The sequence below is a fragment of the Macrotis lagotis genome, chromosome 1 (assembly GCF_037893015.1).
Source record: "Macrotis lagotis isolate mMagLag1 chromosome 1, bilby.v1.9.chrom.fasta, whole genome shotgun sequence".
Classification (NCBI taxonomy): domain Eukaryota; kingdom Metazoa; phylum Chordata; class Mammalia; order Peramelemorphia; family Peramelidae; genus Macrotis; species Macrotis lagotis.
The window spans coordinates 642,020,296-642,039,543 of NC_133658.1; the positions used below are offsets into that span (position 1 = coordinate 642,020,296).

Genomic DNA, 19,248 nt, shown 5'->3' on the forward strand with positions numbered 1-19,248 from the left:
AGCTATGAATTTGTCCAATCTAGAAAGCAATTTGGAACTATACTCAAAAAAAGCATCTAAATTATGCATACCGAGGCAACTAAGTGTTGCAATGGATAAAGCACTGGCCCTGGAGTCAGGAGGATCTGAGTTCAAATTCATCCTCAGATACTTAATACATACTTAGCTGTGTAATCTTGGGCAAGTCACTTAACCCCATTGCCAAGCAAAAAAATAATTGTGCATACCATTTAATTCAGCTATACCATTACTACTCATGTATGCCAAAGAAAGTTTAAGAAAGAAGGAAAGAACTGATATATATACAAAAATATCTGTAAACAAAAATCTTTGATTGAAGTAAAGAATTAAAAATAAACTGGGTATTGACTAACCAAATTGCTTCATATAAATGCAATAAAATTACATTGACAAATTCCTGCTAAGGTGACTGCCTAAATGGAAGGTTAGCTATCAAGTTCCACATACTTACTTAAGTACCACTCTGAAGTTCCATCAAACTAGATAAGGATCAAGAAATCTAATGAGAAACTATGGTTTCTCTTCTGAACTGAAAAAAATCAGCCAGGCCCCAACAGCAAGCAAAAATCAACACAAAGTAGCCTCTCAGTTCAAACAAGATCAGACAGGAATACATAGATCTATAATACTCTGTATCTGAATGTAGTAAGACCCAATGACTACTCTTGGGTAGGAACCTTTAAAGCCTCAGAAAGTAATAGCTGGCAGCCACCCGTGTGGTATTAGACAAGCTTGGTATAACAGCACTCTAACTGGGACACCCCAGGAGCAGAGACTGTGAATTCCCTAACACTGAGACATCAGTGAGAATCCTGAGGATTTGAATCCAAAAGATCCAGGGGAACTGAACCCGAGCGTAAAAAATGAAGGACCCTGGGTATGATCAAGTAGAGATGACCACTTAATCCATGGAGTACAAGACAGACCAGAGTCAGGTCCTAGTGACAATGACATTTTATGAATGAAAGTTGGAAATATGATTTAAATCAAAGAAAATATGATTGAATATCATAAATTGCAAATCAGACTAACAATTGTAGTCTGACTCAAAGGAAAAAAATGGATTTTCCACTAGCATATGAATATCTAGAAGAAATGAAACAACAGATAAAGAAACACATTAAATGAAGTAAAAACTCCTGAAGAAAAAATTGAAAGAAGAGTAAATTAAAAGGTAAATCTTATCCTTATCCTGGAAATGGAATCCCTAAAAACTAGAATAGACAATGGTAATAAATGACTCCATGAGACAGAAATATATGAAAACAAAAATCAAACCATTGAAAAAAATAGAAGAACATATCAAGATAAAAAACAAATGAACTAGAAAATGGGTGAAAGATAAATAAAATTTCATTAGATTTCCTGAAAACATGATTTTAAAAAAACCTGACAATATATTTCAAGAAATCATCAATGAAAACTGCCTAAATCTATCATTAGAAGTAGAGGGCAAGACAGCTAGGTGACAGTGGATAGAGCAACAGCATTGGAGTCAGGAGTACCTGAGTTCAAATTTGACCTCAGACACTTAATAATTATCTAGTTGTGTGACTTTGGGCAAGTCACTTAACCCCACTGTCTTGCAAAAAAAAAGAAGTAGAGGGCAAAGTAAAGGCAATAAGAATCCACCTACCACCTTCTAATTAAGGAACCCCCAAAGGAAAAGTCCAATGAATGCCATAGTCAAAAATCCAGAAATGTGAAGTCAAGAGAGAATTGAAAACACATACATTCTAGATGAAATACATCAAACTCAGCAGGAATAGAGAATGAGGAAGGGGTGAGTTTAAGAGGAAGAATCATTCCTTGGAAGAAAGAGTCACAAGGAAAAAAACTTCTTGATCATTTCATAATGAGGGGAGACAGAAATGGGAATTAAGAGATCAAGGAGTGGGGAAAAAACTAGAATCTAAGATAGTACCTAAGATCTCCTCTTAGACAACCTAAGATGGGGGTGGGGAAGATCTGAACAAATTGTGTATAAATGTAATGAAATATTTTATAGCTATAATAAATGATGAACCGGTATACTAAGCAGAACCAAGAAAACAAAAGTGTATAGAAAAATAATTCAACACTGATGAAAGCACTGACCAATCACATCTCCAGAGCTTGCTGCTCACCTCCTGACAGAGAGGTAATGAACAAGAGACATACATTTTTGGATTTTGGTCATTATCTAACTTCATTTTGCTTGATTATTCTTATTTGTTACAAGTTGGTCTATTTTCTTTTCATTTTTATGGTTGGTTTATAAGAGAAGGGTGGTAGGGGGAGAGTTAGCAATGGCAAAAGAAATTGTAACTTTTTTAAATGCACAGAGAACAGAAGGAAACTCAGAAGAATGTAGATAAGCAGGATAGTCTCAAAGACCAGGTATTGATTTATCTTATGCTCTTTAAAATATTTTTAAGAATAAGAATCTTTAAGAATAAAAGTAAGCAGTATGAAATAAAGATTCACAGTTTCATAAATAATCCCCTTCTTTGTTCTGGTTGTATGGAATTGTTCTTTTTTTTGGTACTTAAGTTCAGAATACAAAATAAAATTAATCAGTAAAATAGAACTGTTACTAACAGGAGGGAAAAAGAAAGTATTATGCCATAAAAATTATGTAAATGAAGGATTCAAGGAAACCTGGGAGACTTTATATGAACTTAAATTGATTAAAGTGAGCAAGACCACAAGAATAATTTTTGCCATGACTATACTGACATAAAGGAAAACAGCCTTTTGAGACTTTAGAATTCTGATTAATGTAATAACAAAAATCTTCAGAGCAACAGGTACAAATTTCATAATAATACTTCAGAAGATTAATTAGAATCATACCTTCTGACTCTTGGCATAAAAATGATACTGAATGAGACATATGTTTGCATATAATGTCAGTGTGTGAATTTATTTTTCCTGATGATATTTATTTACAATAAGTGAATTTCTAGTTGTGAGGCAAAGGGGGATAGGTTGGTATTATTGATAGCAATGCAAAAAATAATAAGAAAAGAAAGAAAACAGTATCAATGAAACATGTTAAAGACACACAGGAGGGAGTTCAGATAGATATAAAAGACAAATAGTTTTATTGCTAACATGCTAAAATTAATATATATTTTAAGTGATGTAATAGAAATGCAAAGTTTTGGATATAATCCTTTTTCTGTTCTCTGTATATTGAAAGGTTCATATTCATTAGTGCTTGTTAAACTCATACAAACTAAGAAAAAATTGTTTAAAGGCATGTCTCATTACCCAACTTCAGTGCATCACTTATCTGCTAAGAGGGGAGCAGCATAATTCATCATCAGTGTTCTAAAATCTTGACTGGTCATTGCATTGATCCAGGTTCTGTAGTTTTTCAAAGTTATTTTCCTTGACAATGTTGAAGTCAATACACATTGACACAATCATATGTTGTATAAATTATTATCCTACTACTGCTCTCTTCTCTCTCTGTAACAATTCATCAAAGCCTTCCCAAATTTTTCTGAATTTGTCATATTTGTAATTTCTAATCATATGGTAATATTCCATCATATCAATATCACATAATGTGTTCCCTTATTTCACCATTAATGGGTACCCACTTTGTTTCTAGTTCTATTCTATGATAAAAAGATCAGTACAGGGGCAGCTAGGTGGTGCAGTGGATAAAGCACGGGCCCTGGAGTTAGGAGTACCTGGGTTCAAATCCGGTCTCAGACACTTAATAATTACCTAGCTGTGTGGCCTTGGGCAAGCCACTTAATACCATTTGCCTTGCAAAAACCTAAAAAAATAATCAGTACACAGGAGTATTCTCTGATTTTGACCTCTCTGGGATATATGAGTAGTATTACCTCACAAAGTTTCTTGATTTGTGGGGAGGAATAAAGTTCCAAATTTCTTTCCAGAATTCTTGGAACAGTTCATAGTTCCATCAACAATGCAATAGTGTGCCTGTCCTCCCACCATTCTTCTAACAGAGGCTATTTTCATCTTTTGAAATTTGAAAGGATTATGAGGTAGAACCCCAGAGTTCTTTTAATTTTAATTTCTCTCATTTGGGATTTGGAGGACTTTTTCAGATAGATGATAATATTTTTATTTCTTCTTTTAAAAACTGCCTGTTCATATTTGACGTGGGGTAATTCTTTAATGCTATAGCCCTAATAGCTAGGCTTGTGGGAGCCAAGAGGAGAATTGAATTAGAGTAGGAAACAAGATGAAGTCTAAATAGGAGATGGTGCCCTTCAACTGAGACTAGAAAACTGTTACCTCTTCTCCCCTCCCCCATGAGTTTCAACAGGAACTGGGTCCTAGGGTCCCCTTGTTGTTGTGGCCTCCCCGCTCATGACATCATGGAAACCACTACTGCTTGTGTGCCCCTGCTCAGAGAACTCAGAACCCTACACCAGCTGCAGGGAGGGAAGGAAGGAGATCACAGGAAGAGTTAGGGACAGGACTGTGGGGGCAAGGAGAAATCAAGGGAAAAAGGGGAGGCAGAGAGGGAAAGATCTATTATTTGTTTCTAGTTCTAAAGTTATGGAAATACTCCAGGACTAGACCAAGTATTAGAAAGATGGGTTAGTCTCCCATTAACCTGACTACACTGGAGAGAAGAAAGACAGGGATGAGTCAGAACTCAGAATAAATTCACAGTAACAAGAAGATCACTTCTTACTTGACAGAACCACTATATTCCCCATTTCCTTTTCAGAAACCAAGCAGAGCCCAAGTAGGCACTGACTGGGTGAAACAATAGACAATTTTTATTGATTAAATAACTGGGAAGACAGTTGTTAACATGTAGCTGGGATGCTGTTCTAGGTCAGAAGTTCCAGAGCTCATTTATTCCTAGGTCGTTTGCCTCCAATGTGGCTATATGAGTTGTCATCTCGATCTTTGAGTGGCTAAAAGATAAAAAGAAGAAAGAGTAAGGTCAGGACTTTTGTATTTCTTGTGTTTCTTCTTTTTTTGAGGACAAAAAGGAGTTTATTTGGTCTTCTCAAGAAGAGAGCACAACCTCCATAACACAAGTTACAGCTCTAGGAGGAGTGCCTTGTATTTCTTCTTTTAAAAAAGAAGAAATCTCTTTACAATCTGGAGAACCCCAAGAGATCAAAGCTATGTGTTCAAGCTTCTTCCATGCCATCTGTTGCTAAATTCCTACTCTAACATACCCCCATGCAAATCACTGTCAAATCTCTTTAATCTCCTTGATTCAGTTTTACCATACATCCTCATCTCTCTTCATTACTCACCTGGTAGAGTGTATCATTCTGCATCAAAATTTGCTTTTCAAGAGCTGGTAAAAGAAAAACCCAAAGAAGGATCAGTAGGAGACAGTCCAAAGAACAGTAAGATATATAGGATATGACTGGAGATGAGTGACCCAAATTCTCTATAAGTCCACTCAGAAACATTCAGAGAGCCAAATGTCCTATAATCTTTCCTTCCTTTGGGATAATATTATTTATTCATTATTCAATAAGAATCAACTAATAAAGATTAAGAAGACATTATTACCCTCAAGGAATTAAAGATCTACTAGGAATAATAAGACATATAGGGATAGGAACTGGACCTGTGGCTTCATTAAAATACAGAATTCCCAAGAGAGAGGAAAAATTACTAAGAATTCCCGGTGTCATAGAGCTAGTGTGTACCAAAGCCAGGATTTGAACTGAGGTCTTTCTGGTTCTGAGGCCAGACCTCTATCCACCATGAAGCACAGTTTTTATAAGACATGTACACAAATAAATGCAAATTAAAATGATAAGTAGATAAGGAATATAAAAATCACCTCCTCCTAAGGAAGTCTTGAAAAGCTCTATGAAAGAGTTTCAAGTAGATCAAAAGTATGGTAATAGATGAAGGTGAAATGTGATGGACAGGGACAGGGAGGGCATTTGAGGAGTATAGAGTATAAAAGCATGAAAGTATGAAAATCTAGCATGCTTTTAGAGAGTGGTTTACCTGGCATATACAGTATGTGAAGGTAATACTGACTGGTACAAGACAGGCACTTAATAAATGGCTGTTGATTGATGGATTGGTAATAGTGAAGAATTATGAAAGACCTTACATCTTAAGCTTTTGATAATTTAATAATGGCAATTCCAAAGTCAAGTCCCCAGCTCCACTTTTTCCAGGTTACCTCAAAATATATTCTTGCCTCCCACTATATTTAGAAGGTTGAGGCTACCTAATGTGGGTTTCCAAACTTTGCTCCCCTGCTCTGTTAACTCTCTCAATTTTCTTACCTAGTTTCAGAAGAAGAAATAGCTATTTTATTTTCCAAGACTAATTTTATTTTCCAAGACTAATTCCTGACCTAATCCAATTTCCTTAATCTCATTTCATCTGCAGCTTAATAAATTGCTTTTTCATTCACTCATTCTCTCATCTATCATCTGCTTTTTCATGAATCTTTAATCTCTTCTCTCCTCTGGTTCCTTCCTTTTATCTACAAGCATTTTCAGATCTCTATTTTTAAAAACCTTCCTTCGATTTTACTAATCAAAGAGGCAGGATGGTATAGTGAAAAGAATGCCGAATTTGGAACTGAAGGATCTGGGTTCAAATCATAGCTCTGTTGCATACAATGAAGTATGATTTTGAGTCATTAATTGCCTCTCTCTGCGATTCAGTTTTTTCATAGGGAAGCAAAAATTACAATGTAATTTTAATGTAATGAGGCTATTAGACTAGATATAAATTGTTTTCCAAGTTCAAATCTATAATCTCATGATCTATCAAAATCTCTCCTCTTCAGGACCAAAAAGAATGGTTTTTATAGGCTGCCTCTACTTCCTCACCATCTACTCATTCCTCATCCTTTGACTTCTGTTCCTACTATACTACTAAATATTCTCTCCAAGAACACAGACTATCTTAATGCTAACCTAATCTGTCTTCAACTTTCTTTGACCTCTCCATGTATTCTGATGAACACCTCTTTTTTGACACCCAATCTTCCTTTGACTTCTGTGCCCATTTTGCTTCTACTATCTTTCTGACTTCTTCTCTTCACCCTTGCTGTTTACTCAACTCTCTCCCACACACTAATCATTCATTTCCTCCAAGGTCTTTGGCCCTCTCCTTTTTCTATACTTTTCTCCTATTAAACTCACCTACTCTCATAGTTTAAGTCATCGCCTCAGATTTAAATAATTTCTATTGCTGTATTTCCACCCACTTTTTCCCTTACAGCTCCACCTACCTATTAGAAAACTCTGCCTTGATGTATCATCAACCCCTCAAACTCAATATGCCCCAAACTGAACTTATCTTCCCCTCAGTTTGTTCTTTCCCCCCTCGCCTCTGTCTTCTCAGGAACTCAAAATAGTAACCTCAGAGTCACCTTTGACTCTTCCTTCTCCCTTATCTTCTATCTCCAATTAGTGACCAAGTCCTATTGATTCTATTCCAGCAACAATTCTGTAATCTCTTTTTCTTTTCTCTACTCTCACTGCAAGGTTCTCATCTATTCATGCCTAGACTCTTATGATGATCTTGTCTTCCAGACTCCAATCTAGTCTTCTTCCAATCCATCCCATGACACTGCTGCCAAGTAAGCTGACTAATGCACTGTTGTCCATGTCACCCTCTGCTCAAAAACTTTCAGTGTCTATCACCTATCAAACACAGTATAAACTCTTGTTATGAGCATTCAATACCTCCAATCCTATTGGTTTACCAGTTTTATCCTATGCTTACTTCATACTTATATCATACTTCATGTAGTCTACATTCTACCCAAACAAGACTGCTTTGTTTTCTATTCTCATTATGTCTCATTCATAGCTTGTTAGAGTTAATTAGAAGGAACTATGGAAATCATCTTTTCCAACCCTCTCATTTTCAGAGGAGGAGACTGAAGCCCAAAGCAATTAAATGATTTGTTCAAGATCAACACAGCAAGTGGGCAGCACAGTTGATATTTGAACCCATGTCTCCTGACTGCAGTGTTTATTCCATGCCTCTTTCTTCTCAAGTTTCCATTCCTTTGCCCCCATATTGGTCTGTTCAAGTTTCTATCTTTTCTAGTAAGTGCTGTTCCCTTCTCTGTGAAGCCTTGTCTGTCTCCTAGCAGCTACCCACCTAACTGAAACTGGAAATTATATCTCACTGACTTAGTTGATCATAATTCTTTTTCTGGGCATCTTCCTCATATCTTTGTGATATGTATTTATTTCTCTTCCCATTTTAGATTGTAAAATCTTTGAAAGTGAGATCTACATCAGATCTATGTATTTCTAACACCTACACTGAATACGTAATGTGTTTGCTAAATTAAATATATCCTGTAGGCAATGGTGATTAAATGGTGACTCATTTAACAGTGGACTAATGTGTGGGGTAGGGTCTGTGTTCTGACTCCTTAATAAAGGACATGAATGACCAACCTCATGGGTCTCACAACAAAACCTCATATTAAAAAATTAATCTGGCAGCAGGGGGACCAGCAAGGGAAAGCCTAGAAGAAGGAGCCCATGGAAAACCTTAGTTGTAAATAGTTGAAACTGGAAGATGACAATTTTTTCTCCTCCCCCTTGACCTAACTTGTGCAAGTCTCATCTCCTCCAACTCACCAGTTGAAAGAAACTCCTTCTCATGCCCTGCAAAGCAATAGACTCCAACAGCCAGAATAATCGTGGCAATAACGTCAGCAATCAAAACACCAATCAGAGAGCCTGAGTTCACTTCTACACAGTTCTGGCACACTGTGGGGAGGAGAAAAGACAAATGTCCCCTCAATGCTCCTGATAGACCTCTTGCCCACATCAGGACTACAGACACAGAGGCCCTAGCCCAGTGCAAGACCTAGTTATCCCTACCTCCCCTCCCCCACAAAAAAATCTCTGGGGAGGACCCTGAAGCTCTCAGCTTTGGGAAGGATGAGCCAGACAGTCTTCCTAAACATGCTAGAAGATCCAGGTTCTAAAATGACTCTAAGCTTCATTCAGAGAGCTGAACTTTCTAGAACCTTGGAAGGCATATTTTGGCTCACATAGATTACTGTCTCAGCTCAGAAAGACTTGGATTCCAATTCTTACATACAGAACACCCCCTTCACTTGCCCCCAGTCAAGAAGCTTAGAGTCATTATATCTAAGAGGAAAGGGGGGGGGTAGGGGTAGAGATAGGAAAAAGAAAGATGTTCATACTTCGATAATAAACATGCAGGCGAGAGGACTTCTTGCCCTTGCTGTCAGAACAACTATATATTCCTCGGGGATCCTGGATTTTTTTTCCCAAATCCGCACTTTTATTGCTAGGATATTTTGTTGCTGATGACTCCTCCACGATGTCCCATGAGCCTTCTGTGCCTTGGCACATCAGAAAGATCTTGTCCTCAGATTCCACCACAGTTATGTGTAAGGATTTGTCTTGGGAAGCAAAAATTACATTTAAGGAGCCCCTAGGGCCAAGAGGCAAAGTGGGGAGGGAGATGGGAGAGGGGAGGGAAGCAGGGAAGGGATTGTTCTTCACTCCTCCTACTCCTCTTAATGAGTCAATGTCAATCAGTTTTGGGGACTGAGCCCTCATCCTGTGTTTTCTATAGATTCAGAGAAAGGAAGAATGACATGACCCCTATTCTCCAAGTCTAAAGTGTCACAGCCACTATTAATGAATGGCTAAACCAGTTATGGTATATGAATGTGGTGGAATACTATATTGTGTCATAAGAAATTATATAGTTTCAGAGAAACCTAGGAAGAGACTTCCATAAACTTGTAAAGTATGAGCAGAAACAGTAGAATAATTTGTACAACAACAGAAATGTTTTTACAATGAACAGCTTTCAGTTATTTTAAAATTCTGACAGTGGGCAGCCATGATGCAAGAGAACTCCAAAATGAAGAATGTTTCTTACCCCTTGACAGGTACATGACAGACTCAGAGTGAAGACTGAGAGACATATTTCTATGAGAGAGAGAGAGAGAGAGAGAGAGAGAGAGAGAGAGAGAGAAGAAGAAGAAGAAGAAGAAGAAGAAGAAGAAGAAGAAGAAGAAGAAGAAGAAGAAGAAGAAGAAGGGAGGGAGGGAAAGAAAGAAAGAAAGAAAGTCTTTTCTTTTAATGAAGAAAAACAGCAAACAAGGAAGGAAAGAAGGAAGAAAGAAAAGAAAGAATAGAAAGAGGGGTAAGGGAGGAAGGCAGAAAGGAGGAAGAAGAAATAAAGAAAAAAGCAAAAAAACAATAAGGAAGGAAGGAAGGAGGGAGGGAGGGAAGAAAGGAAGGAAAGAGGGAAAGAATGAAAGAATGAAAAAGACTTAGGCAGAGATGGAATGGACTTTTGAATGCAGAATAAAAACAAAAACATAATACAAATTGAATATTGGTGCCCTAGAAGGGCTTACTGTATCAGAGACTCTTGGTGTGGAGAATTCTTCCCTAAAACATTCCCCAGTCTTTGCTTGAAAACTCCCAGAGAGGGAAAGCTCATTATCACCTAGGGATAGAGATGGAGCTAAAATCGGTTCTCTGTAATTCCTGCCCACTTCTCTTGGTTCTACCTTCTGGGGCTAAACATTGTCTTGCTCTTTTTCCCCTAACAGCCCTTCAGTTACTTGAAGACAGCTCTCATGGCCTCCCTAAATCTTCTCTTCTTCAATACAATGTCCCCAATTGGAAGATTTCCAGAAGGAAGCAAACACAGATTTAAAGTAGCAGAAATATAATAGAAGATTGAGACAGAAGTCTGAAGAAGTTTCTCCAATTATCCCACCTCCCCACCCTGATGCCCTTGTTTTACAGAAATGATTTATATTTACAAACTCCATAAAACTTATATATTCTCTTTCATTCTTCCATTAGTCTCTCTGGCCCCCCAAAAAAGATAAAAATACTGAATTAAGGCTCTCTCTTGGTCAGGGTGAGGCCAGGGCATATCATGGCTTAAGAATTTGAAGAAAATAGTCCCTCACCTCCAAACCAACTCAACATCCACTGTTCATAAGCTCTGATTCTCTAGAATGCAGGAATATTTTGTCTGCCCAGAGATGGAGAATCCAAATAACTTACCTTCTTCATCTGCCTGAACTACAGAGCCTGTAGAAAGAAAGAACACAGATCCAGGTGGGTAGAGTTTGTTCAAAACAAAAAAAAAAAAGTACCTTGATAGTCCTGAGGTGTCTTTTTTCAATCAACTTAGCAATTTTGTTGTTCTTTCCTTTCCCCTCCATATCCTGTTAGAAGTTCCTTATATTATATTTTTTTTAAAAATTCCTATGTGTATGAAAGTAAAAAAGAAAAAAGAAAAATGTTGAACACCTCCAATCCCACCCTATCCCTACACAAATATGATTGTAAACTTCTCAAGGAAGAAAACTTCCTTGATCCTTAGTTGGGAGGAGTTGAGGGGGGAATCCACAGATGGGGAATGATGCTTATAACATCAATTTTTTTTCAAAGAGCTAACTGATTTTGGTGGGATTTTTCCACTTCTCTTTAAAAAAATTTTGTCATAAGGGATGGATCCCTGAAAAAATAGAGGAGGAAATATTGGTGATGTAAAAACAAAAAGATATCAACAAAAATTCTATTTTAAGAATAAATTCTTCAAGGATAGTGGCCATGGCCCTCTGACAACAGCTTGATTTAACTCTTAATCATGTTTTGATAAATGCTTATTAAATTGAACTGAACTAAGTTTCCATGAGTTGGATCCTAGATTTCCAGAGGCAGGAGACAAAAAGGGAAGGAGGTGAAGATACAGAATGAGACATTTTTCCTGCCTAAGACAACTTAGGAGGTTGATAGGAGAGGTCTATAACACAGGGACCAAAGCACACAGAGGTACCACTAGCAATGGGCCTTGGATGCAACTGTCACAATAGCTGCAGCTGCACCTTCAAAACAGATTATAGGGGATCATTTGCTGGTCCTAATTGGAAATTCTATTACCTATAAGAAGTTCTAGGTTCCAATTCCATTGTGGAAAGGAGCACTTGTGATCAATCACAAGAGAGCAGGGGTTCTGGTCACAATTCCAAGATAGAATGGAGCACTGATGCTTGTGGTTACAGGAGAACAGAGAACTTGGTCACTGATCTAGGGCCAAGAAGAGTGCTAGTGCTTGTATCTACAGGTAACCAGGGCTCTTTCCTGGGTAAAGACAAGAGTGCAAACCAGAAGAGCAATGACCCCACCTCTCCATGGATCACGCGAACTTGGAAGTTCCAAAATCTTGCAGCCCCCCAGAACTAGCTCTGAAAACAGCAGCTTGAAAAAGTCTGGAGTCTGGGACAGTATTTTTCCACCCCTAGGTGAACAGAATTCAACTTTAACATAAAGTTCAAAGTCAAGAAAAAAAGGTAGAAAAATGAACAAACAACAACAAAACTTGACCATAAGAAACTGTAGTATCTCAAAGAAGGCCATAACATCAAGGAAGGTGATGCCAAGACAGACATATAAATTGGATTTTAGTGTGTGTGTGTGTGTGTGTGTGTGTGTGTGTGTTGGAAGGAGGGAAGGCGGCGCTGTGCTGTCATCTGCCTCACTTTCTTCTCTAAAACTATCTGGGTCCAGTGGACAAATTTGAATCAGAATGACTGGAGATGACCCTGAATGCAAGACAATCAGGGTTAAATGACTTGCCCAAGGTCACCCAGTTAGTTAGAGTCAAGTGAATGAGGCTGACTCCAAGGCCAATGTCTGTCCAGTTCTCCACCTATTTGCCCCTAAAAAAAAGCTACTTCAATGAATGGGAAGACCAAGAAATAAAATTGAGAAAAGGCAACAATTTGAAAATAGCTACAATCAAAGTCTCAAAGAAAAATGCTAATTGGATCCAAGTCCAACAAGAATTCCTGTAAGCATTAAAGGAAGAGATAAGACTAGTGAAGGGAGAAAAAATGGGAAAAGAAATGAGAGTGATACAAGAAAATTGTGGAAAGAGAATTATCAACTTGATTAAAAGAGCCCCCAAAGAGGTGGCTAGGTGGTACAGTGAATAGAGAACTGGCCCTGGAGTCAGGAGGACCTGAGTTCAAATTTGACCTTAGACACTTAATAATTACCTAGCTGTATGACCTTGGGCAAATCACTTAACCCCACTGCCTTTCAAAAACAAATAAAAAGAGCCCAAAAAATGCTGAAGAAAATAATTCAGGTCCTCCTGACTCCAGGACTGGTGTTCTAACCACTGTACCATTTAGTTGTCCCAGCAAAATGTATTATACTTCAACTGAAATAAAAAAGGCAGGGTTAAAAGTCATGATCTCAGACAAAACAAAATAAAAATATCTAATCAAGAGATAATCAGGAAGACTATTTTGCTAAAATGTAACATAGACATTGAAGTAATATCAACAATTTTTATAGTAATTTTGTCTTTTAAGACCTCATTTCTCAAATTTATAAGACATTGAATCAAATTTATAAAAATAAGATTCATTCCCTAATTGATAAATGTCCAAAGTATATGAATAGGCAGTCTTCAGAAGAACAAATCAGAGTTATTTATAATCACATTTAAAAATGCTCTAAATCACTATTGTATGGAAAAATACAAATTAAAACCACCTCACACCTACCAGAAGTAACTAATGTTGGAGGGGATGAGGAAAAATAGGTACACTAATATACTGTTCCATTCTGGAGAAGAATTTGGAACTATGGCCAAAGGGCTATAAAACTGTGCATATCTTTTGATTCGGCAATACCATTACTAGGTCTGTCATCAAAAAAGATCAAAGAAAAAGGTAAAGGAGCTAGATATACGAAAAATATTTGCAGCCACTCTTTTTGTGGTGGCCAAAAATTGAAAATTGAAGGGATGCTCATCAATTGAGGAATGTCTGAACAAGTTGTAGCTTATATTGTGATGAGCACTTTTGCTCTATCAGAAATGGGAAAGTGGGGGTATTTTCAGGAAAAAAAAATGGCAAGATCTATATGAACCAATATAAAGTGAAGTGTGAAGAACTGGGAGCTATCTGAACACAGTATCAGCAATATTTTATTGATTATCAGCTGGGGAATACTTGACTACTTTTATCAAATCATGATCTGAGACAAAGGACTAATAATGAAGAAAATGTTATCCACCTCCAGAGAGAACTGATGAACTCTGAGTGAAAATTAAAGTACAATTTTCTTGCTTTATTTTTTTTTTTGCTATTTTATTACATGACTAATGTGGAAATGTTTTAAATAATTTCATGTATATAATTAATTAATATAATTTGACTTGCCTTCTCAGTGGATGGGGAAGAATGGAAGGGAGAGAGAAAGAATTTGAAACTCAAAATTTTTTAAATGAATAAATAAATTTTTGAAGACAAGCAAAAAAAAAAGAAACCTAAAAAAAAATGGAGTCAGAAAGGGATTGGATTCTCAGACTGGGCCTTAGGGAATGAGTGCAGGACTTTGGTATAGCCAACATATCTAAATTTATTTCTTAGATATGTAACTTCAGACATTCAGTTTCACCAGTACACATAGGGTTAGTCTCTCCCCAGCTTTAGTTTCTTCTTGCTGTTCCTCAGATATATTTCATCCCCCAGTTCCCTACCTTTCCAAAGACTGCCCTCCATCCCTGGATTGTCTTCTCTCATATTAACTCTTTCAATCTTTCATTTCCTTCAAAATTCTACCTTTTACATGATGTCCTAGCTGCTCTCTACAACAGATGGATCCTCCTTGTGAAGTTGCCTTGTATTTATTTTGTTAATATTTATCTATGTATCTCTTTCTTTTCTCCAAAAAAATATGCGTGCTCCTTGAGTTCAGGGACTCTTTCATTTTTGTCTTTGTAGCCCTAATGTATAATATAGTGGTCCATAGATGGTAAGGGAATAATAAATGTCTGTTGATTGATTGGTTGCTTAATACTTAGTACAGTCTTGTTACATTAGCAGAGAGACAGAGATTCAGTCCCCAGCTAAGAGTAACTTTTAAATAACTTCCTTTTTTCTTGTCAACCCTCACCCATTTTAAAAAGCAGGAATAAAGACAGAGGGAGAGAGAGAGAGACACACAGAGAACTGGAAACAGGAAGGGAGGGAAGTAGAGGAGGGAGAGAGAGGGAGGGAAAGAAGGAGTGAGATAAAGGCTATTAAGGAATTAAACTAACCCTCTGTTCAGTCTTATCCGAACTTTTCATGATCCAAATATTCAAAGACAGCTAGGATTTGTTTACTCCAGACTAGAGCAATCAGTTACTTTTGTCTGCCTCATAGAAAATCCAAGAGGGAGATTGGGAGGGTGAGAAAGAACAAGCATTTATTAAATGCCTACTACTATGTTTGAGGGCAGTTAGGTAGCACATCGGATAGATCACTGGACCTGGAGTCTGGAAGACTTATCTTCCTGAGTCAAATACAGTCTCAGACATTTATTAGACATTTATTAGCTGTGTGACCCTGGACAAGTCACTTAACCCTCTTTGTCTCAGTTTCCTCAACTATAAAATGAGCTGGAGGAGGAAATGGCAAATCACTGGATCTTTACCAAAACAACAACAACAACAACAACAACAACAAACTAAATGGGGTCATGAACAAATGAAACAATTGACTAACAGCTAAGTGCCAGAAACTATGCTAATACATAGTAATAATTGCTTATATTATCTTATCTTATTTGATCCTCACAACAACCTTGCAAGGTAGGTGCTATAATTTTTATTCCCATTTTACAGTTTTCTCAAATGAGGTTGAGTGATTTGCCCAGGGACATATGACTGAATTTGAATTCAGATCTTCCAGATTCTAGGACCAGAGCTCTAATCCTTGTACCACTTAACTGCCTCTAACAGAGATTCTCCCAACCCCCTCAAACATATGCTGTCCAACCATGTGCTGCCCAGAAACTAATCTTTTGCTTAGACTAAGCTGTTACCTGCAAACACTAATAACCAGACCAAAGCAAGGACGGGGGATGGTTATAAGGAGAATGTATGCTTTATACTTTATTTTTATGTGAGTGGATATTCCACTAATAGTTTTTTTGCTATCAGTAGATCTTAAAATGTAAGTTTTTGCCTCCTCATCTAAAATGAAGGTCATGGACTGGATGACTTCTATGGACCCTACATCTTTTGAACTCAGACCTGATATAAATAGTATGTTCTTATTTCATGTTCATTATTATTACATTAAAATTTTTCTGTGCTCTAGGAACAACTATGAAATGCAAGGACATTATCTATATTATCTGAAAGGTTCTGCCTCTTGAAATCTCCAAGTCTTGGTTTAGAGATGCCAAGGATAAAAGATTTTTAAAGCACATCTGACGCTTTAGAGTTTCAATATATCACAGGTTGGCATAAGAAATTAAATGAGAACTTGTTGAGAGTTTGGTGGAGGTCACAGACAACATGCAAAGACTTGCAGATGACACAGAAAAAGTTTAGAAACTCAGAACTATCAAAATATTTTATCTTTAAATAATACAATAATTTAGACTTCTCTTGTACAAAAAAGGGGCAAAAATTGTTATATAGATTCTCCAGATCACCGAGGCCCCCACACCCTAACCTCCATGATGTGGAAGGGATAACTGTGCTTCACATGGAAACCTCAGCTACCCCAGGGTAGTTAGTCACCTCTTGATTTGTCCCAACCTTCTGAATTATTACCTTGATAATACAAGAATCCCCAGTGCCCCCCCACACACACACACAGAGCACAAACTCAACACAACTTGAATCATAGTCACTTTCTGGAAAACAGTAGACATCTGCCTAGGAACCAGGTCCCAGAGAGAAGAATTTGGAATGTCTCACCATCCTCTGTCTTTGTGCTCCTGAGCACCATGAGGAGGACCAGAGGTGTTCTCCATCTTGCCCAGGATGAAAGAATGAATGGAATTCTCTTATTTCCTTATCCTAAGCATCATGTTAGTCCAAGTTTGTGACTTAACATTGGCTAATATAATTGTATATAGTTGTAGAGACTTGAAATGAGAAGGGTCCTTAGAAATCAATAATTTAGAGGGGCTTTTTGTTATGTTCTGAACCTGAAACAATTTGATAAAACCTCTGGACTCCTCCAAATAATATTTTAAAATGCATAAAATATCTTGAAGATCATGAAGAAAACTATTATATTAAATTATTAAATTATTAAAATAGTTATCAAATTATTTTTTAAAATCACAAACCTCACATCTGTTCCAACCACTTCATCTAAGTCTGAAGCTCAGTGAGATATCGCAACTTACCCAGGGACCTACAGCAAGCTAATGGACACTCCTGAGAGTGTCTTTTTTACCCCACACTGGCATAAATGCGATTAGACTTCATTAGTCAGAAAGCAGGGACTTAGAGACCATCTATTCCTGTGGTAGAATGGAAGAACACTAACTCTCCAAATGAGGAGATAAGGATTTGAATTCTAGTTCTGATACTTAATTAGCTTGGATGATCTTGAGCAAAGTATTTTTATTCTCACTGAAATGCTGTTTCTTCATCTGTAAAATAGGGATGATAATAATACTTGTACCACCTTCATCATAGGGATGTTGTGATGGTCAAATGAGACAATATGATTTGTCAACCTTAGAACGATATTTAAAATATAAACTATTATTAAGCTCAAGATGGGGACAATAGAATTCTTTGATGTGAGGGTGTCAAATTCACAAAGAAATGGAAACGTGAAGTCACATGCTGACTTAGAAAAACAAAAAGAAATAGTAGTTGTATATTTATTTTCTTTGTTCAACATCTCACACTTATATCTTAATCTGGCTTGAACCATACTCAGGAGTTTGACAGTGGCTTGGCTAGTAGGTGCCAGTTTGACACTTCTGCAAATCTGAGGTCTCTAGTTATGACTGGACTGAGACAAGGACCCCACAAGGAAAGGGAAGGGAAGGAAAGTGAGACCTTAACACCTCTCAGCCTCTGCCCTTACTGATGTCTTCCCCCACTCCTAAAAGGACTCCCAAAAAACTGTGGCTCTGAATATGAAAAAAGAAGCTAAATTGGGATGAGGATCCAGAAATGTCTTACCCTAACAGGTGGCCTCTCCCTTAAGTTTCCCCTCTCCTCTATTTCCCACCCACCCTGGAGAACTTACCCTGGAGAATAGTTAGGATGATCAGACCAGTCAACCACAAGTTCCACTTTATACTGCAACCATGGATCTCCTGGAAAGCCATGGAACCTCTATGAAGGTCCACACACTCGCCCCCTGTTCTCTTCAGGCCTTCCAGAAATGGTAAGAGATGCAGAGCAGAACCCAGCAAGTTCACAACCACTTCTTTGAATTGTGAGTGAGAAGAGATCACCAGACTGATGGGAGGGGAGAGGGAAGGGGAGGAGGCAGGAAGAGAGCAGGTGCAAACTGATCTTTCATTTTGTGCAGGGAGATGTCAGATGCTGGTAAAGGGAGGAAACAGCGGGTAAAGAAATATACCAGAATTCTCTTAGAGGAGCATGGGATGTCCAAAGCACAGACAGAGTAGTAGGACTGTTAAGACACTGAGGCCAAGGTATTTTCTTATATGAAACAATAGAAAGAAATGAAAATTGCATAATTATCATTAGCAATGGTGAGTAAACTTTTACCAAATGCTTGCTAAGTGCTTGGGTATGACAGTAAACACTGAAGGTGTAAAGAAAAGCTAAAGATAGTCCCTACCTTCAAAGAGCCCAAAATCTAATGGGGGCAGACAACATACAAACTATTATGGACAAACAAATGATGTAGAGGGAAAATTGGAGATAATTAACAGAGGGAAGAAACAAGAATTAGGGGAGATAAAGACTGTAGAAAGTAGGATTTTAGTTGAGCCTTGAAGGAAGCAAGGGGAGCCAGAAAGTGGAATGGAGGAAAGAGAGCATTCAAATCATGCGACTCTGCCCTAAAGCACATGCCTTAGAAAAATGCCTAAGACAAGTATGTGAGAAGAACACTCTAGTCAGTGGAGATCATGAAAGGGAGGTGTGTATAAAAGATACTGGAAATGTAGATGGATCCAAGTTGTAAAGAATTTTAAACTCTAAAAAGATATTACATTTGTATTGGCGGTAACAAATTTTTGTTGTTGTTCAGTCATTTCAACTATGTTTAATTAATTCTTCATTATCATATTTGGAGTTTTCTTGGCAGAGATACTAGATTGGTTTTCCATTTCCTTTTCCTGCTCATTTTACAGATGGGGAACCTGAGGTAAACAAGGTTAAGTGACTTACCCAGGTCACACAGTTGGTGTCTGAGACCAGATTTGAACTTCCTGACTCCAGATGTGGTATTCTAGTCACTGTGCTAACCCAAGAAAATGG

General features: G+C 37.5%; 1 protein-coding gene across 2 annotated transcripts; it reads right to left on the reverse strand.

Annotated features, from left to right (window-relative positions):
* Positions 1-4,098: 4,098 nt before the first annotated feature.
* Positions 4,099-18,244, reverse strand: CD3D (CD3 delta subunit of T-cell receptor complex). Of its 2 annotated transcripts, XM_074215169.1 has the most exons (6): positions 18,041-18,244; positions 11,034-11,060; positions 9,176-9,397; positions 8,601-8,732; positions 5,268-5,311; positions 4,105-4,916 (listed from the first exon to the last, which is right to left on the reverse strand). In XM_074215169.1, the coding sequence occupies exons 1-6, from the start codon at positions 18,120-18,122 to the stop codon at positions 4,851-4,853; spliced, it is 573 nt and encodes a 190-aa protein (XP_074071270.1). In that variant the 5' UTR covers positions 18,123-18,244; the 3' UTR covers positions 4,105-4,850. The 2 variants fall into 2 exon arrangements, with proteins under 2 accessions (XP_074071271.1, XP_074071270.1); XM_074215170.1 differs by lacking the exons at positions 11,034-11,060; positions 18,041-18,244 and adding an exon at positions 10,937-11,027 and having other exon boundaries at positions 4,099-4,916.
* Positions 18,245-19,248: the final 1,004 nt, after the last annotated feature.